The following is a 17,971-nucleotide window of genomic DNA, read 5'->3' as shown; positions in this document are numbered from 1 at the left end:
ATATTAATAATTATTAAATAAAATAAACCTGCAGTAAATGTGCTTGTGAAATGTTTTTTATTTGTTCATGTTCTCTTACAGATGGAAAGACTACATATATAGGAATTTCTATTAACAAAGGAAGTATGGCTGATTTTTTCCTTTTATGATAATTAATCCTTTTCCATAGCACTGGCAAAACTACCACATACTCTATAAGGCCATAGAGACACTTTTTGTCCATTTTGTAAAAGATATTTTCAAGCATTGAAAGGTCTTTTCATTCATTCATTTTTCTTTTGCGGCTTAGTCCCTTTATTAATCTGGGATCGCCACAGCGGAATAAACCGCCAACTTATCCAGCACATTTTACGCAGCGGATGCCTTTCCAGCTGCAACCCATCTCTGGGAAACATCCATACACACACATACACTACGGACAATTTAGCCTACCCAATTCACCTGTACCGCATGTCTTTGGACTGTGTGGGAAACAGGAGCACTCAGAAGAAACCCAAGCAAATGCGGGGAGAACATGCAAACTCCACACAGAAACACCAACTGACTCAGCCAAGGCTCGAACCAGCAACCTTCTTGCTGCGAGGCGACAGCACTACCTACTGCACCACCGCGTCGCTTTGAAAGATTTAATTAATTATATGAGGAAAACATTTAAATTTACCCTTTTATTTACATATTTTACACTATTTTTCTTATTTGCTCATTCTTGTCTTTGCAATATGGCTAATTTGTTGCTAAATAGCTGTACATCACACTGAAATTTTATTTTACACTTAATCTAAACTAAAAAGAGTTTTTTAGTTTACAAAAAAGACAATAAACAAATTACTTTGTTTCACTTGAGGTATTTGAGATATGACAACACTACATTTTTTAAAGCAGTGCTTTAAGAGCCTTATTGTTTATTTTGATCAATTTAACAACAGAATGCTTTGACCTGTAACGCCTGTACAATTTAGTGATTTTAAGTGACTTTATAACAGAGAAGGATACAGCTATTATGTATAAATCACACAAATTCCTCAAAAAAACATTTCTAGCATAATTCTTTTGTCGTAAAGAAATTTTAAAAAGTTCTACCTTTGCTAAAAGTTCTGGTAGGCTAAGTTTCACTCCACTAAACAGCCAAATAAGAAGTCCGTTAGCATTGTCATCAGTCATGCATCGATCTAATTCTAAACACTTGATAGTTTTTTACTAAATTTATTCAAGGAGCAAAGAAATAATTTCTACTTTAACCCAACCCCCATTTTGGGAACCACTGACCTCTCTACCTGTAACTTGGCTAAATATTGATGCCATGTTTTGATTTGTCCTCAGGGTGTCAGTGTTAGGATAGAAAAAAAACATCAGATTGTATAAAAGACGAGCGGATTGCGTTATGTAACTGAGTTACCAAAACTGTTCACAAATGTGTATTTTAACGATCAACGTAATTTTATTTTAAATATTGACTGCTTGTGCTGCATTTTTTACTTTTAGGGTTGTTTAATTTAAAACGCTTACATCCCCCCAGCCCCATCTCGCATTTATTTAAATACGTTTATGTAAATTTGATTATTTGGTGCATTTTGTAGCCTATGTGCTGGTGTATGCTACGTAATAACGTAATTTATCTCTTGAGTAAATCCCCGCTTCCCTTTGCCCTGGCATGCCACTGCAAAGTTCCAACAAGGTTAAAAACAAACGTCACCCTGACCCAACTTGTCTGGCCACGCCCCCGACAAACTCACATGGGCAAATGAGAGCCGCGGCCACTTGTTAGTGCAGGTGCAACAACCAATCAAAATGCTTTTTGCTTACCCTCATTTGCATGTGTCCAATAAGGATTAATATGTAAATGTTTGTTCTCATAACTCCTTTCAGCGAAATGAAATCTAATGTAACGCCTCGCAAAGTCATATTTAGCCGGTAACAGTAAGAGAAAGAACATCAACGAGAACTCCTGTGGATTTACCCAGCTCACAAAGGAAAGTTATTCAAGTCCGTTCTGGATTTTACATGCAACATGACTTTTGAGGAACTTAACGGAGATTACTCTATTGAAAGGTGAGTTTGCTAATACGCATTTATTTTGGCAATGTAGCACGTTTATAGTAATTTTACATATATCTTAATAATGTACAGATAAAAATAGAAAGAGAAGCTATAAAATTTCAAACCGTTTTAGTTTTCAAACACAGTGTTATATTTTCCCATTATTTTTCCATACTTCAAACATGTCAAACGCATGAACCGGGTGAACTGTCAGGAGGCACGAGCTTCAGCTCACGAGACTCCAGCAATAGTCTCACGAGACCCTTCGTGCACTCTGTAGATTTTTTTGTCACGTTTAGGGTTTTTTGCAAAATAACATTCTTTTATCTAATGCTTTGTCTTATTATGCCAAGTTGACAAGTTAAACAAATAACGTGTAAACTAGCAGTAAGTACAAACTGCTCGAGTCGTTCTCGACGTTATTATTGTTTTATCATCACTAATTAATTTATCCAAAATTGTGCTTTTCCAGGATGGAATCGGTGATTAAGGCTCTGGAGGAGGTCCTGCGCTCCGCATTACCGCAGGGATGCATCACAGTCGGTGTTTACGAGGCTGCAAAGTCCCTCAATGTGTAAGTTCACTGTCATTGAATGTAAATGCCACTGCAACAGGTGCACTAAATCATCAGTCATTCAAGCTTAAAACTCAACTGAAATCTCAATTTATCCATTTAGTGACCCTGATAACGTGGTGCTGTGCATCCTGGCCACTGACGACGACGATGTGAAGGATGTGGCGCTTCAGATTCACTTCACTCTCATCCAGGCTTTCTGCTGCGAGAACGACATCAACATCCTGCGCGTGAACAACACGCGCCGCCTCGCGAACATCCTCGGGGGCGCGGGCATGCACGGGAGCGAGCAGATGGACTTACACTGCATTCTGGTCACGGTAAGTTGATTGCACGTGTTCGTAGACATCCAATAGGCTGATAAAGTCTAAGCAGGACAGTAAACAGCCACTCCTCTAGTTACTTGTCAGGACATGTTCAGGTGAAACTGCCTCACGACACCCACACAAGCATGTAGTTAGTACTTATTCATATGCAAACTAGGAGACTCTTGACTTAAAGTTTCAGCTTCCTATTTGAATTGGCTTTGCTGCACTGGAATCAAACAGGTGCAATATAATGGATTTATTCCTCAAAAAAGATGATTAAAGCATAGAATAAGATTTGCATACTCTTAAAATCACTGACTGTTTGGTTTTGATTCCTATTCCTACTTGGAATAGACTTGTACTTGGCATTGTTAGGAAATTGTATCATCTTGCAATAGTAAAATGCCAATTTTTACATTTCATGTAATATCATAGAATTTACTATAAATTATGTCCATGCACAATTTTTAAAACTCAAAATAATTTCCTCCTCAAGTACACATCTCTTTTCAGATGACTTTTCAATCTCATAAGGTCGACCAATAGTCATCCATCAAATAAAAATGTCCAGACCAACTGTTTTCTCATTCAATTAGATGTTAAACTTAGATGTGCATCATCATTGGAATAAATCATGTGTACACATTTAAAGATGTGTATGTAAGGGGAACTTAAAGTATATTTACATGACAGAGATCAACTTAAAAAGGAAAACATTTACCTTTTTACATACAAATAACAACAAAAATTAATAATGCATTATATGCCTGCTGTATTATGCATTATATTATTATATTATCTACAGCGCTCAGCATATATGTACACCCCTCACAAATCTATTTTTTAAATTCATATTTTTAATAGGAAGCGCTACAATATTATATTCGTGCATGTACATTAGATTAGACAGTACTGAAGTCAAATCTGGAGCTTATCTAACTAAATAACTTACGATAACGGTCCAAAAAGAAGTACACCCAAATTTACATGTATGTTATAGAAAAATCTTAAATACAAATTTTTAAAAAGAGGAAAAATCAAGAGAAGCAAAAAAATTTTGTTGAAATTTTGTAGGTTGTAATTTGTTTTTGCAATATTTTACTTGAATTTAGTTGTTATATCTTTCAATTTCTAAATATGTTGTGACTAAAATATTATTTTAATAAATATATATGTTTAATAAATCTGTTTTGTTTAAATGCCTCAAAATACATTGCCTATATTCACTGAGAACTGGATACAAATATTCATTTTCAAAATGGGGTGTACTCAATTATGCTGAACACTGTATTATAAAAAAATGTGTGTGTATACATTTCCTTTCCAAGTACTACTTAAAGGGATAGTTCACCCAAAAAATAAAATTCTGCCATCATTTACTCACATTCTACTTGTTCCAAACCTGTTGGCTTTTCTTTTTTTGAACACAAAGAAAAACTTAAGCCTAATAAACAATTTTCACCATTAACTACTGCCTATTAAGATGTTAATGAGTATTAAAAAAAGATGTATTCTACATCCCTAATTCTACCCAATACCTAAACCCAACTATTAAAAAGCAGCTAATTAGTAGTTTAGGCGACGTGGTGGCGCAGTAGGTAGTGCTGTCGCCTCACAGCAAGAAGGTCACTGGTTCGAGCCTCAGCTGGGTCAGTTGACATTTCTGTGTGAAGTTTGCATGTTCTCCCCGCATATGAATGCGTACAGATGAATTGCGTAAGCTAAAGTTGTCCGTGGTGTATGTGTGTGTATGAGAGTGTATGAGTGTTTCCCAGAGATGGGTTGCAGCTGGAAGGGCATCCGCTGCATAAAACATGTGCTGGATAAGTTGGTGGTTCATTCCGCTGTGTGCATTGTACATTAAAATAAAGAGCAACCAGAAAGATATAATAAAGAACCATGGGGTGAAAAAAAACAGCCTGTTCATTCTTCAGAATATCTTGTTTTGTGTTCAACAGAATTGTGCTCAAAATCCATTAACCCTTTAACAAGCATCGTAACCACCTGTTCGACCTTTTATCCATAGGCTATCATTATTATTTTAATTGCTTATCATTATTGTGTCAGTATATTATTCAATGCAAGCGTGGGCCAAAAGAATAATTTTCAAGGAGTGCACCTTAAAGGGTTCAAATAAATGGTGAGGACATTTTCATATTGGGGTGAACAAGTGTCTTAAACAGATTTCAACAGTATTTAATCTCATCTCATCTTCTGCTGTTTCCCAGGTCCCACATGCATCCACATGGAAGAACCCGGCTCTGGGAAAAGTGAACCGCTTCTGCAGAGAGAGCCGCTGTATGGATCAGTGGGTGCCCATTATTAACCTTCCAGAACGATGAGGAGAACTGAAACCCAAAATCGGGTGAAAAAAAAAAACACGAATCAAAAAATATCTAGCAAAAAATGATAAAAGCTAAAAAAGGTGGTCACAAAAAGGACTGAGAGTTCAGGCCGGACGGAAGCACCTTCAGAATAACCTGAAGGAGGAGGAGGAGGAGCTCTCTCTTGCAATGATTCAGCAGTTTTTGGCTTTGTTTGTGGGACTTTCTAAGGACGTCACATGAAGCTGATTGTGAATGGAAGTGAGCACCTGAGTATCTTGTGACAGTTTATTGATGGAGTGTCATAAAGCACTTCAGATAATTACAGGATAGCAGATTTCTCAGTGGACAGTTTTCCAAAGGGGCTTCCCTTGTTTGTAGATTTGCCATCTTTCTGAATAATAATATATCAGCAGTACTTGTTTATGAATGTTGCAAATGAAATGATTTTAAAGGGACTTGCTTCTAAACCACTGAGATCAAAACTATGCATTCATGATACCCTGTACCATTTATTATTATTATTATTATTAATAATAATATTTCTTTTTTTACATAATTGTTCTTTTGTGGTCTTTAAATTATTTTATTATATTAATTTAAATGAGTATTTATGTACGACTTTTTTATACTATTATATATTAAACTGTGAATTGAGTTTTGTGTTGTAATAAAAAGTATATTTAAACTCAATACGCTAGTCACGTGTGCCTCTCTTTTAGACCTTTCTGGATTAGTAGAACTGACTGGTCGAGATCAGCAGGGTCACACTGGACTCCATGGCCTTCGTGACTCTCACAAAAGCCATCCAAGCCTTTCTTTTGTCCTGCTTTAGTTTAGCGTGACCGCTGCGTCCATTCATCAGATTCCTTTTTTCAGCTGAAATGAATTGCTCGGGCTCAGCTTACTGTACCGCTTTTGCGTGCGTCAAGGTCAAACATGCTGCTGTAAATCACAATCGCTCTTAATTGTGCTGAACTGATACGGCTTTGTAGGTTAAAAGTCATGTAGAAAGCACATTGCGCAAGGCCAGCTGGGAACGGAAGTGCTTGGAGACGCCTCTGTAAAAGGTGCGGTTTTGATCACATGACTGGCACACATTGGGTTGGAGTTGGTGCCACATACCAGTAAATCGGTTGCGAAACCCCCCACTTCTCTGTAAAAAGGTGATGATGCAAGTGAGATTTGGCTGATGTGTTGACCGTGCAATGCAGGTAAACCCCTGACTTGTCATGTGACATCAAAGAAACTGGATTTAACTTGGAACATGATGAAGAAAAAACATTTCTCGTTAGTGGGTGGTTGATGTGATGTTGCATTTTCACTGTGACACGACAAAAATGAATATAATTAGCATTGTCAGCATTTAAAATGCAGTGAATGGTTAAACATTTGTTTTGTCTTCCATGGACTTCCTATTATAAAAAAGTTAGAACTATTTTTTTACAATTTTGAGCCAAATCTTAAATCCTATTTTCAATTTCTATAGCACTTTTACAATGTAGATTGTGTCAAAGCAGCTTAACATAGAAGTTCTAACAAACTGAAATTGTGTCAGACCAGATTTCAGTTCAGTTCAGTGTGGTTTCACTTTCACTGCTGAAAGTCCAAACACTGAAGAGCAAATCCATCGATGCACAGCTCCACAAGTCCCAACCAAGCAAGCCAGTGGCAACAGTGGAGAGGAACAAAACTTTACCGATTGACGAAAGTGAAGGAAAAGTTGGGCACAACCATTTCTCCTCTGGTCAAACTTTTAGTGCAGAGCTGCAGTCTAGGCACCGAAGCATGGAGAACGCTGGATGTCCATCGGGGAGAAGCTGGATACTGTTCTGTGGCGTTACTGTCTTTGATAAATTGTACTAAATTTAACCGAAATTGTAAAATCATTAACCTTCATGGGTTGAAGACCACGTATACGCGGTTTGAGGCGTCTTCTCCTGATAACGCCGAAAAAAAACTTAAATTACACTTCCAGATTTGAACGTACAGATAAGATCAATACATCAATCGAATCTGTTAGGGGTCTACTTTTTTGTGTACACTCACAATAACAACAAACGTGTGTGCTTTTGCAAAATGAAGAAAAATAAACAGTGTAGGCATTCTTTCTTTTCTCTCTCTGTGAACTGTTTTTAGAAACACGTCAGTAAAATGCACAAACTCCATGACAACAAAACAGACTTAAGACATATATCTGTAGAAAGCTTAAAGTGTCTACTTTTCAATGAAGCAAGTGTATGTTAAAAAACGAATAATGTTTGATAAGTTATGGTCATGGTCATAATACAACAATGTATTCAACAAACATTTAGTTTGGGCTAGCTTTAGCAGCTGGACACTGCTTTACAATACCCTTGATTGGTAAACATTAGCCAGTGGGGGAGTGTCTTTTGTCTCTCCAGGTGTGAATTATTCATGACCATTGTCACTTCCACGCATACAGCTGAGATGACCCAAAATATACTTTACGAAGTGTAAATCATTGTAATGTTTTCTTTGAATGTGAGAACAAAATAATGTGTACATAAAGCCTTTAAGTTACTCAAAAGTCTTGTTAGTTTTTTTTTTTACTTTATTTCAGCAAAAAAAAAATTCTCCAAAACCAACTAACCACACATAATATTATTTTCTAAAAACACTCAAGCGTGTACATCAGTATTTCTCATATATTATTATAGCACAGTTTGTGCTGAATTAAAAAAAATTCATGTTGGCCAATACTATGTATAATTTAGCTGAAATAAGAACAAATGTCTGGGCATGTCAATACATCTAAGGTCCCCAAAATCACCTCACACCCCTGAGGGTTAATAAATACTTTAGGCCTTATTTTACAAATGGCTTATTTTGGTAAATGGCGATCTTTCGTCATCCATATATATCTAAAAACATAGGAACTTTACACTTTGTTACTGAAAACCATGTCCTCTGGTGTGACACTACATGATAAATTTAAATCGGGCAAATCCATTGAAAACTGTAATTAGTTAAAGGACCCTATTCAAGATAATGTGATTGAAGCTCATCAAGTGTACTTGTTAAGTTTTTGTCTCACAATTTTTCAGATATTTAAGTTTTTTTGGAACCACTATGAAATTGCCAGTTTTTCCCACCTTCATGCAACAACCACAGGTCTGCTTCAGTTACACCTTTCATTAAAGATTTCTGGCTTAAGTTTAAAACATTCTCTCCACTCCACCTGCAGCAGGTGTGTGGTGAGCGCACTAGTGCTGTTGTCCTGTGGCTGCCAAGTGAATGCTGCACACTGGTGGTGGTGGTGGTGTGGAGAGACTCCCCTCATGATTGTGAAGTGCTTTGGATGCATGGCCTTACATGATAAATGCACTATATAAATACACATTACATTAGATTTAGGAAAGTTCACTCTAAAATAAGGCGTTTGTCAAATCCTTATTTTTGTCCATTTTCTTTTTAATATCCATTAGCTGTCTGTTCAGCATATTTGTGGATTGCACAAGACTTCAAAATATTTAAAATAACTTACAAGTTAAATTTGCTTCCAAAACAATCTCTCATCATCAATTCAACATGTCCTGTCTGGAATGTGTATATTTTATTGTATAAAATAAAATATATATATTAAAAAAATATATATACCTGACTCTCATCTGTAAAACACAAATAGAAATATCTAGCAGAATGTCCAAGCTGCTGTTTTCATTCAATAAAATGCGTCTGCAGCAGTCTGTACAGTCTTTTAACCCCATAACTGTCACGGTCCTGCCACATGAACGATTAAGTTTTTACATTTAAATTCTAATCTAACCATGACAAACTATATATCATTGAAAAAATCTAAGACTTCTGAATATATATTTACCACAGTTTTTTGTTTTGTAGGAAGAGTAATAGATTAAAACACATTTACAGTCACCCCGCAACCTATGGGACCATTTATGATTGCATGTTCAAACCATTATACTGGAGTCTAAACACTTATAAGCAATCACGGGAAGCTACATATCATTTTAAAACCTAAAATGTCTATTTTTAATGTCTGTTTTTATATCTGGTGACAGATTTTTTAATAGATATTTATTAATTTCCAACAAATATACTCGTAAAGCATTACTTTGCTACAGCAATCCAAATATAAGATTTTGTTTGGATGTTTTTAGAGTCTAAATTCAAAACAAATACCACCAAACTGCCCATACTACTTTATTATTTTATGTCTATTTTACAAATACTGTCAGAAGTACATAAAAAAATACAGTTGATATTCCTCAAAAGATAGGGGGCACCTTCGTATGGTCAACAATGGAAACTGGATGTCATGCGGTGGAAGAGTTTGGTACTGCATCCAAACAAAATCTTACTGAAAGCTCATTTTTGGAGATATCAATTTCAAATTTGGAATATAATTTGTTCAGATAGTGAGCTTTAATTTTCATAAATACATATTTTATGTATAATAATACCATATACATTTATGCTTTTATTATTTTCACAAACATATAAGGCGCGTAACTTTTGTTTTAATTAACTTTTTGAACTTTCTTTAGCTACAGTCTGACATCTGTCTTTAAAAGGAGACCAAGCTGTGAAAAATCTGTGAAACCAAAACATTTAAGATTGGCAATCCAAGTTGTCATGTTTTCATGTCCATGTTCAAAAAAAAAAAAGGGGGGGGGGGGGGGGGGGGGGGGGGTTAAAGACTTTTTTGTTAGAGATTATACAGTGCAAGAATATTATTGCTTTTATGCAAATCAATGACAAAAAACATTTCTTAAGAGCATTTCTGTATCAATGACAATTACTGCTTATTTAAAATGAAAGAAATAGAAGTTACTTTATATATTTGTAATGCAAGGAGACATTTCATGTTTTAAAGCTTCAATATTTTGTTATATCTTTCACGCAAGGCAATCAATAAACCAATTTATGTTCTGTACTTTCATACCCTGCAAGAATATGTTCGTACTTGTCTGCAATGCAATAAAGGAAGTTACATTTTACACATCGATGCGTACGAGACGCAACACAAGAGTATCACAGTGTATAAGAACACACACACATATATGCAATGCCTTGTTTTACTATTTCACAATTTTAATAAATCTTTCTTTCAAGGTACAGTACGTACAGCACACGTTACGAAGGCTCGCACAAACAAAATACAGAAATTAGAAAAGAAAAGAATGCTTTTCTTCACAGAGATACTGAGGTCACAGGGATTTGGTTGTGAGTCTCAAATACTGCATTTCTCAGCAGCATCACGAATGCGGTTCGTTCAAAGTCTGAATGCTAATGTAATGTTTCACGACTGCCCTCTTCACAAAAATAAAAGAAAACAAATAAAAAAAATCCTTTCAATTCAGCAGTGGTCTAAAAATGTGCCTTGTCAGAGGAAAGACACACAAAGGCACTTAAAAATCAGAAGAAAAAGGGTCAACAGATAAAAAAGGATCATCATTTCATTCGTATACATTGAAAATAAGGAATGCTTTAAAAAAAGGCACATGGGTTTGAAAGTGCAAGCCAATGGAATTACTTCTCTTTTCTCTTAACGAAAAATAGTTCACCCAAAAATGAAATTTTACTCACTATTTACTCACCTTCAGGTGGTATGAGTCTCTTTATGAGTCTTTTATGAGTCTCTTCTGATCAACACAAAATAATTCATTTAAAAAAAGCTGAAAATTGGTAAACATTGACTTCCATAGTAGGAAAACTAAATACTATGGAAGTCAATGGTTACAGGTTTCCTGCATTATTCGAAATATCTCCTTTTGTGTTTAACAGAAGAAAGAAACTCATCCTATTTTGAAATAAGAGTGAGCGATGACAGGATTGTTGGGTGAACTTCCCCTCTAAACCACTCCAGAAACTCTCAACTTTCCTCTCGGAAAAATCTGTCATATCACTTACTTTCTTGTTTCATTCACCCAGCATGCACTTGACCATTGATGATTGCAGAAGTTACATCTGATTCATTATGGATCCTCAAATTCCATTTAATTCAGTCCCTTTGCTATTAATAAATCATTCATATAATGTGCTACTAGAGGAATATACAATGTCATCAGTCATTTAATCAGTTAGTGTAGCTTCAAGCTCTTTAAATCATACTGTGATCTTCTACTTCCCTATTTCAACCACAAAGTGTAACTTAAGGCACCGTTTGGTGGAAAGAGGAACTTTAAAACAGCTAAACACCTTGAATTATGGGATTATCTCCTGGATTGACTCCAGGCCAAACAGAAAGACGAGGGACGCTAATGAGAGGCGATGCTAACCATCACCAAAATTGGCAATTAATTAGTATTGATTGGAGTTTATTTACAGTAATAAATACTGTAAGAGCGAAATATAGTTAAAATGTGGCACAAAGTTTTACTAAGGAGCTGGACTTAAGGTGAAGTTGAGTAGAATACTTAAATAAAACGCCTGTGGTTGTTAGACTACAATATAGTGCAGGGCTTTTTGTCCTTGAAGGGGTTTTCTGAGGCGGGGATGCCCATGAGCAGAGGGTCATATTTGGCGTTTTCTCCACAGTAACGCATCAGGTCAGCGGAGGCCTTGGATACCTGGAAGTGGGAAGAAGAGGATGTGAAAAATGTTTGCGGGTGGGATATTTGCACTTGCAGTTTCATTCCATTGACTTGTATTCATGTGTTGTTTATGAATGCAGCAAATGGGAAATGCATACAAAATATTGCTGTTCCAAAGTTCAAGATTTCATGGTTCTTACACCTTTTCTAAAGCACTCTCCAGGTGCATTTTCAAACTTTTCCAGCACATTACAAGTTTTGCAAATTGCATATTTACATACACATACTTCATCACATTACATCAGATGATATTTGTATAGCATAGTATAGCAGGGGTTCTCAACATCATTGTGGGGCCCACTTCTTTCTCCGATCAATTTTTGAAGGCCCACCTGTCGGCCATTTTCTCTAAACTGTTATTGCAAAATACCAGCTTCTGCTTTAAACTGGACTGACTGAATATCTACTATTAAATACCTACTATTCAAAAATATACAGACAAATGTAAAAATACAGTAAAACATCCTAAATCTGTTGAAATGCGTTGATCTGATGGCGAGTTTGCAGCTGGATATTATTGGGAGATCGCTGACAGGAACAGTGAACAGCTCCGCCAGAGCACGTCTGAAGCTCATATGCAGGTTTATTTTACATTCTATACAGAAACACCATCGAGCCTCGCTAGATCCTCCTGTATGGATATAAAATCCATTATAAAACACTCACAGGACTTTAATTTGAACAACTATGCGGATATATTACACAGAAATACACAAAGAGATACTTTCACTTCACACATAGTTTGTAAATGAACAGGTTTATGTGTACTGGTTGCAGGCGCAATCATGAGGCTGTTTATGCGCTGAGTTTGAAGTAATCAATCAGTGAACAGGAGAAAGCGCGTTACTTCAATTAAAAAAAAAATCTAAAAATTATAGTATAATATTGAGAGTTAATTTTAATCTCGAAGCCCACCTCCAGGATCGCTGAGGCCCACTAGTGGACCGCAGCCCACCGGTTGAGAATCCCTAAAGTATAGTATAGTAGTTTAGTATCAGTGCTTGACAATGACTTTTTTGATCACCAGTCACTGTGGCTAGTAGATTTCCAACATTACTAGCCACTTGCCATTTTCACTAGCCACAATTTAGTTGTTGGGAAAATATATTTTATATGCATAAAATTTGACTTCGGCATGCTAAAATTACTTGATATAGATTTTGTGTTCTGTCCACATGCCTCTTCATTCATTTCATTTTTGTGTATGAGATTGCTCAATAAGCATGAGCAAGTGGGTTGTGGTTTCATAGTGTCGCATTGCAATTAGTTTTTATTTTACATGACTTTTCAGGGCTCAACACTAAGGATTTACTAAATATTTCTCTAGCCACATGCACTAAAAATCAAAATATTAATAATAATAATAATTCTTAGTCCAAAATAACTAAGCAAAAGAATATACCGTGTGTGATAATGAAAGGATGATCACGTGAAAAGTTGAAGTGAAAGCAACCTTGACAGCAGGACTGTGGGTGCACAAGCGTTGCTTTTTGTCCAGTCTATTTAAAAGTGAACCGATCGCACCAGTTATGTTTCCAAGCACGGATACTTTGAGCAACAAACCATTTATTTTGAATCTTTTAAACACTTGCGCGCATCACATCACCTGAAATCAGCCTTGACACTGAAGCCCTCAGCAGTGTGTCAGGATTGCATGTGTCTCAGTGTGATCATCCTCTCATTTAGTATTCACCTGCTTTCTTTTGCTCATGCTAACACAGTATTATCATCATCTCTCACCCTGGCCCCTCATTGGGCAATCCTTATTATTGAACTCTGCTTTTTAAAAAAACTACAATTTAAAATTGATCTTCAACCAGCCAAAGTGGCTAGTGGGAGTGACTGTCTAACCAGCCACAGTTGAAATCTACTGGCATTTGGTGGGTGTTAAGGTCAAGCCCTGTATAGTATTCTAAGGAAAAGTTTTGATGGCATGTTGCCCAATGCCTAGTGTCAAATTATTCTAATTTTCTCTCTTTATTAAGATGTATTTTATTTAATTTAAATGTTTAATTACCCATTTAATACTCATTTAGTAAGATAAATGATCATGCAAGCTACACAATTACATTTTTAAACAATTTCAATCCCTTTACCTAAAATATAAGCATTTTTCAAATCTTGAAAGCGTGTTCACACTTTACAAAAAGTTTTTATTCGTTAATGTTTGTGCAACAAGGATTGCAGGCCAACGTTCAAGAGAAGGCGGGAACTGAAGAACATTCAAAAAATAAATAAATAATAAATAAACAATAAAATTAAATGTGCGGCACAACCCCTCAAGGATGGCTACTACCAATCTGAAAGCAAAACCATTTTGCGATCAAAGTTGATTAGGCATTTTAATCTTGATAACTGATCTCTGGTTAATTTGGTTCTTCAAACAAGTTTGTGAATCAGATTAAAATGTCTGGATAAATTCATCTGAGATCGAAGCATGCACTCATGTTTTATAAGGACAGATCTATCTCTCTGCATTGGTGACCGCTCAAGGCTTGTATAGTAAAATAGTACCTCTCGAATCATTAACTGTCAATTTTTTCTGTGAATAAAATGTGGTTATTTTATCGGGTTGGTTTTTTTAAACAGTATAATTTAAGTCATTGTGTTAAATTTTAAAAAGTCTTACAAAAACTAAAGCATTTTGGTTATTTGGCCAAGTGCATACAAGTTTCTTTATCTTAATTCTAAAAAACCTATAGATAACTATCTATAGGTAATAAACAATAAAATAGGTATTTGGTATAAATAGGCACATTGTACTTATTTTAAAAAAAAGTATACACTATCTGACAAAAGTCTTGTCATCGATCACAGCTGTAAGAGCAACAAATAATAACTTCGCTTCTAGTTGATCATTTGAAAAAGTGGCAGAAGGTAGATTTTTCTGATAAATCATCTGTTGAGCTGCATCCCAATCATCACAAATACTGCAGAAGACCTATTGGAACCCGCACGGACCCGAGGTTTTCACAGAAATCAGTCAAGTTTGGTGAAATCATAATTTGGGGTTACATTCAGTATAGGGGCGTGCGAGAGATCTGCAGAGAGGATGGCAAAATCAACAGTCTGAGCTATTAAGACATTTGTGCTGCCCATTACATTACAAACCACAAGAGAGGGCAAATTCTTCAGCAGGACAGGGCTCCTGCTCATATTTCAGCCTCCACATCAAAGTTCCTGAAAGCAAAGAAGGTCAAGGTGCTCCAGGATTGGCCAGACTAGTCACCAGACATGAACATTATTGAGCATGTCTGGGGTAAGATGAAGAAGGAGGCATTGAAGATGAATTCAAAGAATCTTGATGAACTCTGGGAGTCCTGTAAGAACACTTTCTTAGTCATTCCAGATGACTTTATTAATAAGTTATTTTCATGGGAGTCATACACAATATTAATTCTTTTTCCACTGCATCATGACTTTATATTCTATACTGTACTTTATTTCTGTTAAGTGACAAGACTTTTGTCTGAGCAAAGTCAGACCTTACTGTCCTAATTAAATATTTAAAAATCAAAGCATAATTATATTTTATTTCGGTAAATCAAGCGTAATCTTGAGGCCTTTGCCTTTCATATAAGCCACTTCTGATACCAAATGATCAACTAGAAGTGAAATTATTATTTGTTTTTCCTAAAACTTGGATGGGTGACAAGACTTTGGTCAGGTAGTGTATATTTTAAGTTTGGATTTTCATGCTATGAAAATTCATAAATACATATTATAGAAGTCTGCAGTTGAATAAACCACCCAACCACCATGTTAAGATTTTTTTTCTTTTTGGACTCCACCTTTTTGAAACTGAATTTGTGGCTTTAATAAAAAAGTTGACTAACCTTTATCCTCTCGATACTGGCCTCGACTCTCAGCTGCTGAACCATCCTCCTAGCATGAGCCAGATTGTTTGAGCCCGACATTTTAGAGGACATTTTCGAAACCATATACCTGCAACAAAAATAAAAGCCATGCAGTAACATACTCTACAGATGTCAGAAAACACAAATCACAGCAGCATAGACTGCAACATTGACTGGAACAGAACATGCATGACGCACTGGCAGAAGGTTACGACAACACTGCATTGACAAATCAGCACCTGTACAGTAACAAATTAAATCTATAGCAATTTTCTTATAAAGACTTATGAAATGAATTCAAAAGAGAATGGTCTACACAACATCTAGACAACATCTGACTGAACTGGAGTCAATATTTGGCACATGTTCTGTCCTCTACAGTCCCACACTTCTCCACGTTCACACAGACAGGAAGGTTATGAACTCGCTACGCAACAATTACTGACAGACACTCAAATGACGCTTGATTCTCAGCAGATGAAATTATGAAACCTTCTCAGGAAGCAAACTATTGCAGAAATGTAACTAATGTGGAAAACACATACTGCCCTAAGCTTCTAGTGATTTAAGTCCAATACTGAATTCATTATGTTATGACAGTTTCGTTTATTATAGATTTGCGTCAGGGCTTTCATTTTGAATATATTTGTTGCCACTCAAACTAATCTTCCCTGAAAGACGTGAATCTTTTAAGGTTGTTTGATTGATTAGCCAGTCTAACAGGATACGATGAAGGAACAGCTTCTGTGATCAAAGAAGGGATGGGCGAAGATGCTTGGAAGTTTAGAAGTTTTCTTATTTTTTTCAACATTTAATGCTTTAATTTAAAACGTATTCAAATGTCCCTCTGCATTCTATACTTAATCTATTCTAAATGGAAGAAATCATTGTCATTGAGTGTAATTATTTCCTTTAAATCTGTAAATGTGTGAAAATATACCAAAATAAAATTTTATTTCAGTTATATCACTAAATAATATTCAAATGTTTTAAATTTGTGTAGAAATAGAATGGAATTTGTAAGCTCTTATATTGCATCTGTTAGTTGATGTATTATATGATAGAGCTTTGTTCACCAAACAAATGGTTCAAATTGGTTTTGCATTGTAAAGCTTTTTGGTCCAGATGCAAAACAACGTGAGGCAAGGAATGCAACAATTAACTGATTTCCTGGGTGCGTTCATTGGGAATATTTGCCCAGCAATCTATTTAGTTTCAATTTATATTTATTCGTTCATTCATTCATTTTCTTTACGGCTTAGTCCCTTTATTAATCTGGGGTCACCACAGCGGAATGAACCGTCAACTTATCCAGCATATGTTTTACGCAGCGGATGCCTTTCCAGCTGCAACCTATCACTGGGAAACATCCATACACAGTAATTCACACACATACTCTACGGACAATTTTAAATTATTCAATTTACCTATGCCACATGTGTTTGGACTGTGGGGGAAACCGGAGCACCTGACACAACCTGCACAACTGACCCAGCCGAGGCTCAAACCAGCGACTTTCTTGCTGTGAGGCGATTGTGCTACCCACTGCGGCACCGTGATGCCCAATTTTTATTTATATCTATGTAAAATTGATTTAGATAACGCTTACACTGCACTAATAATGTAAAAGTATGTGATTGGCCAAGGAAAAAAACAAGTAAAGACAACTAACCTATATTCAAGTATACAGATATCTGTTTTCCACCACTTTTCTAAAACTTTGTGGGCTTTTCTTTTTTTTCAAAGCTTTTCCAGGCCTGGAAAATGCCATGTCAAATTCCATGACTTTTCCAGGTTTTCCATGACCGTATGAACCCTGGTAAATGCTTCAACACTGCGCTTCTGCACAGACCAAAACTGCTGCAAGTTAAAAAAAGATGCCAACTGTGTATTCAAAGTTCCGAGCTTGTACATGGAGGCTAATACGCATGCACACTGGATTAAAGACTGTTTTTAACTATGGCTGAGGCTATTAAATAAGGGCTGTTTACACATCCAGTTTTTGTGTGCACAAGTTCGTTAATTCCAATGGAGGAGCGAGGCTTGCACACACATATTGACGCTTAGATTATTGTAGCTTAGACAAATACTTTTTAAATGTATTCTTATTTCTATTTATTTATTTATTGATTGATTGATTATTCTGTCATTTATTTTCAGTGTAAAATTTTTAATTGAAAAGTTGAAACATTTTTTTTACTTATTTTTCAGTGAAAAAGAAAAATGGACTATTGGACTAATGGCTGGTTCGAGCCTCGGCTGGGTCAGTTGGCATTTCTGTGTGTAGTTTGCA

General features: G+C 35.9%; 2 protein-coding genes across 2 annotated transcripts; one reads left to right on the top strand and one right to left on the bottom strand.

Moving 5' to 3' along the window:
- The first annotated feature begins 1,903 nt into the window (after window positions 1-1,903).
- On the top strand, window positions 1,904-5,897 carry LOC130241393 (growth arrest and DNA damage-inducible protein GADD45 alpha-like). Its single transcript, XM_056473120.1, has 4 exons — window positions 1,904-2,049; window positions 2,510-2,611; window positions 2,715-2,931; window positions 5,148-5,897. Exons 1-4 carry the CDS (start codon window positions 2,009-2,011, stop codon window positions 5,259-5,261), a joined length of 474 nt encoding a protein of 157 aa, XP_056329095.1. The 5' UTR covers window positions 1,904-2,008; the 3' UTR covers window positions 5,262-5,897.
- A 4,401-nt stretch (window positions 5,898-10,298) lies between these two features.
- Window positions 10,299-15,773, bottom strand: gng12a (guanine nucleotide binding protein (G protein), gamma 12a). Its single transcript, XM_056473111.1, has 2 exons — window positions 15,658-15,773; window positions 10,299-11,797 (listed from the first exon to the last, which is right to left on the bottom strand). The coding sequence occupies exons 1-2, from the start codon at window positions 15,760-15,762 to the stop codon at window positions 11,672-11,674; spliced, it is 231 nt and encodes a 76-aa protein (XP_056329086.1). The 5' UTR covers window positions 15,763-15,773; the 3' UTR covers window positions 10,299-11,671.
- Between the last annotated feature and the right edge of the window lie 2,198 nt (window positions 15,774-17,971).

Source organism: Danio aesculapii, chromosome 2, assembly GCF_903798145.1.
Source record: "Danio aesculapii chromosome 2, fDanAes4.1, whole genome shotgun sequence".
NCBI lineage: Eukaryota > Metazoa > Chordata > Actinopteri > Cypriniformes > Danionidae > Danio > Danio aesculapii.
This window is presented reverse-complemented; position numbering and strand designations above follow the sequence as displayed.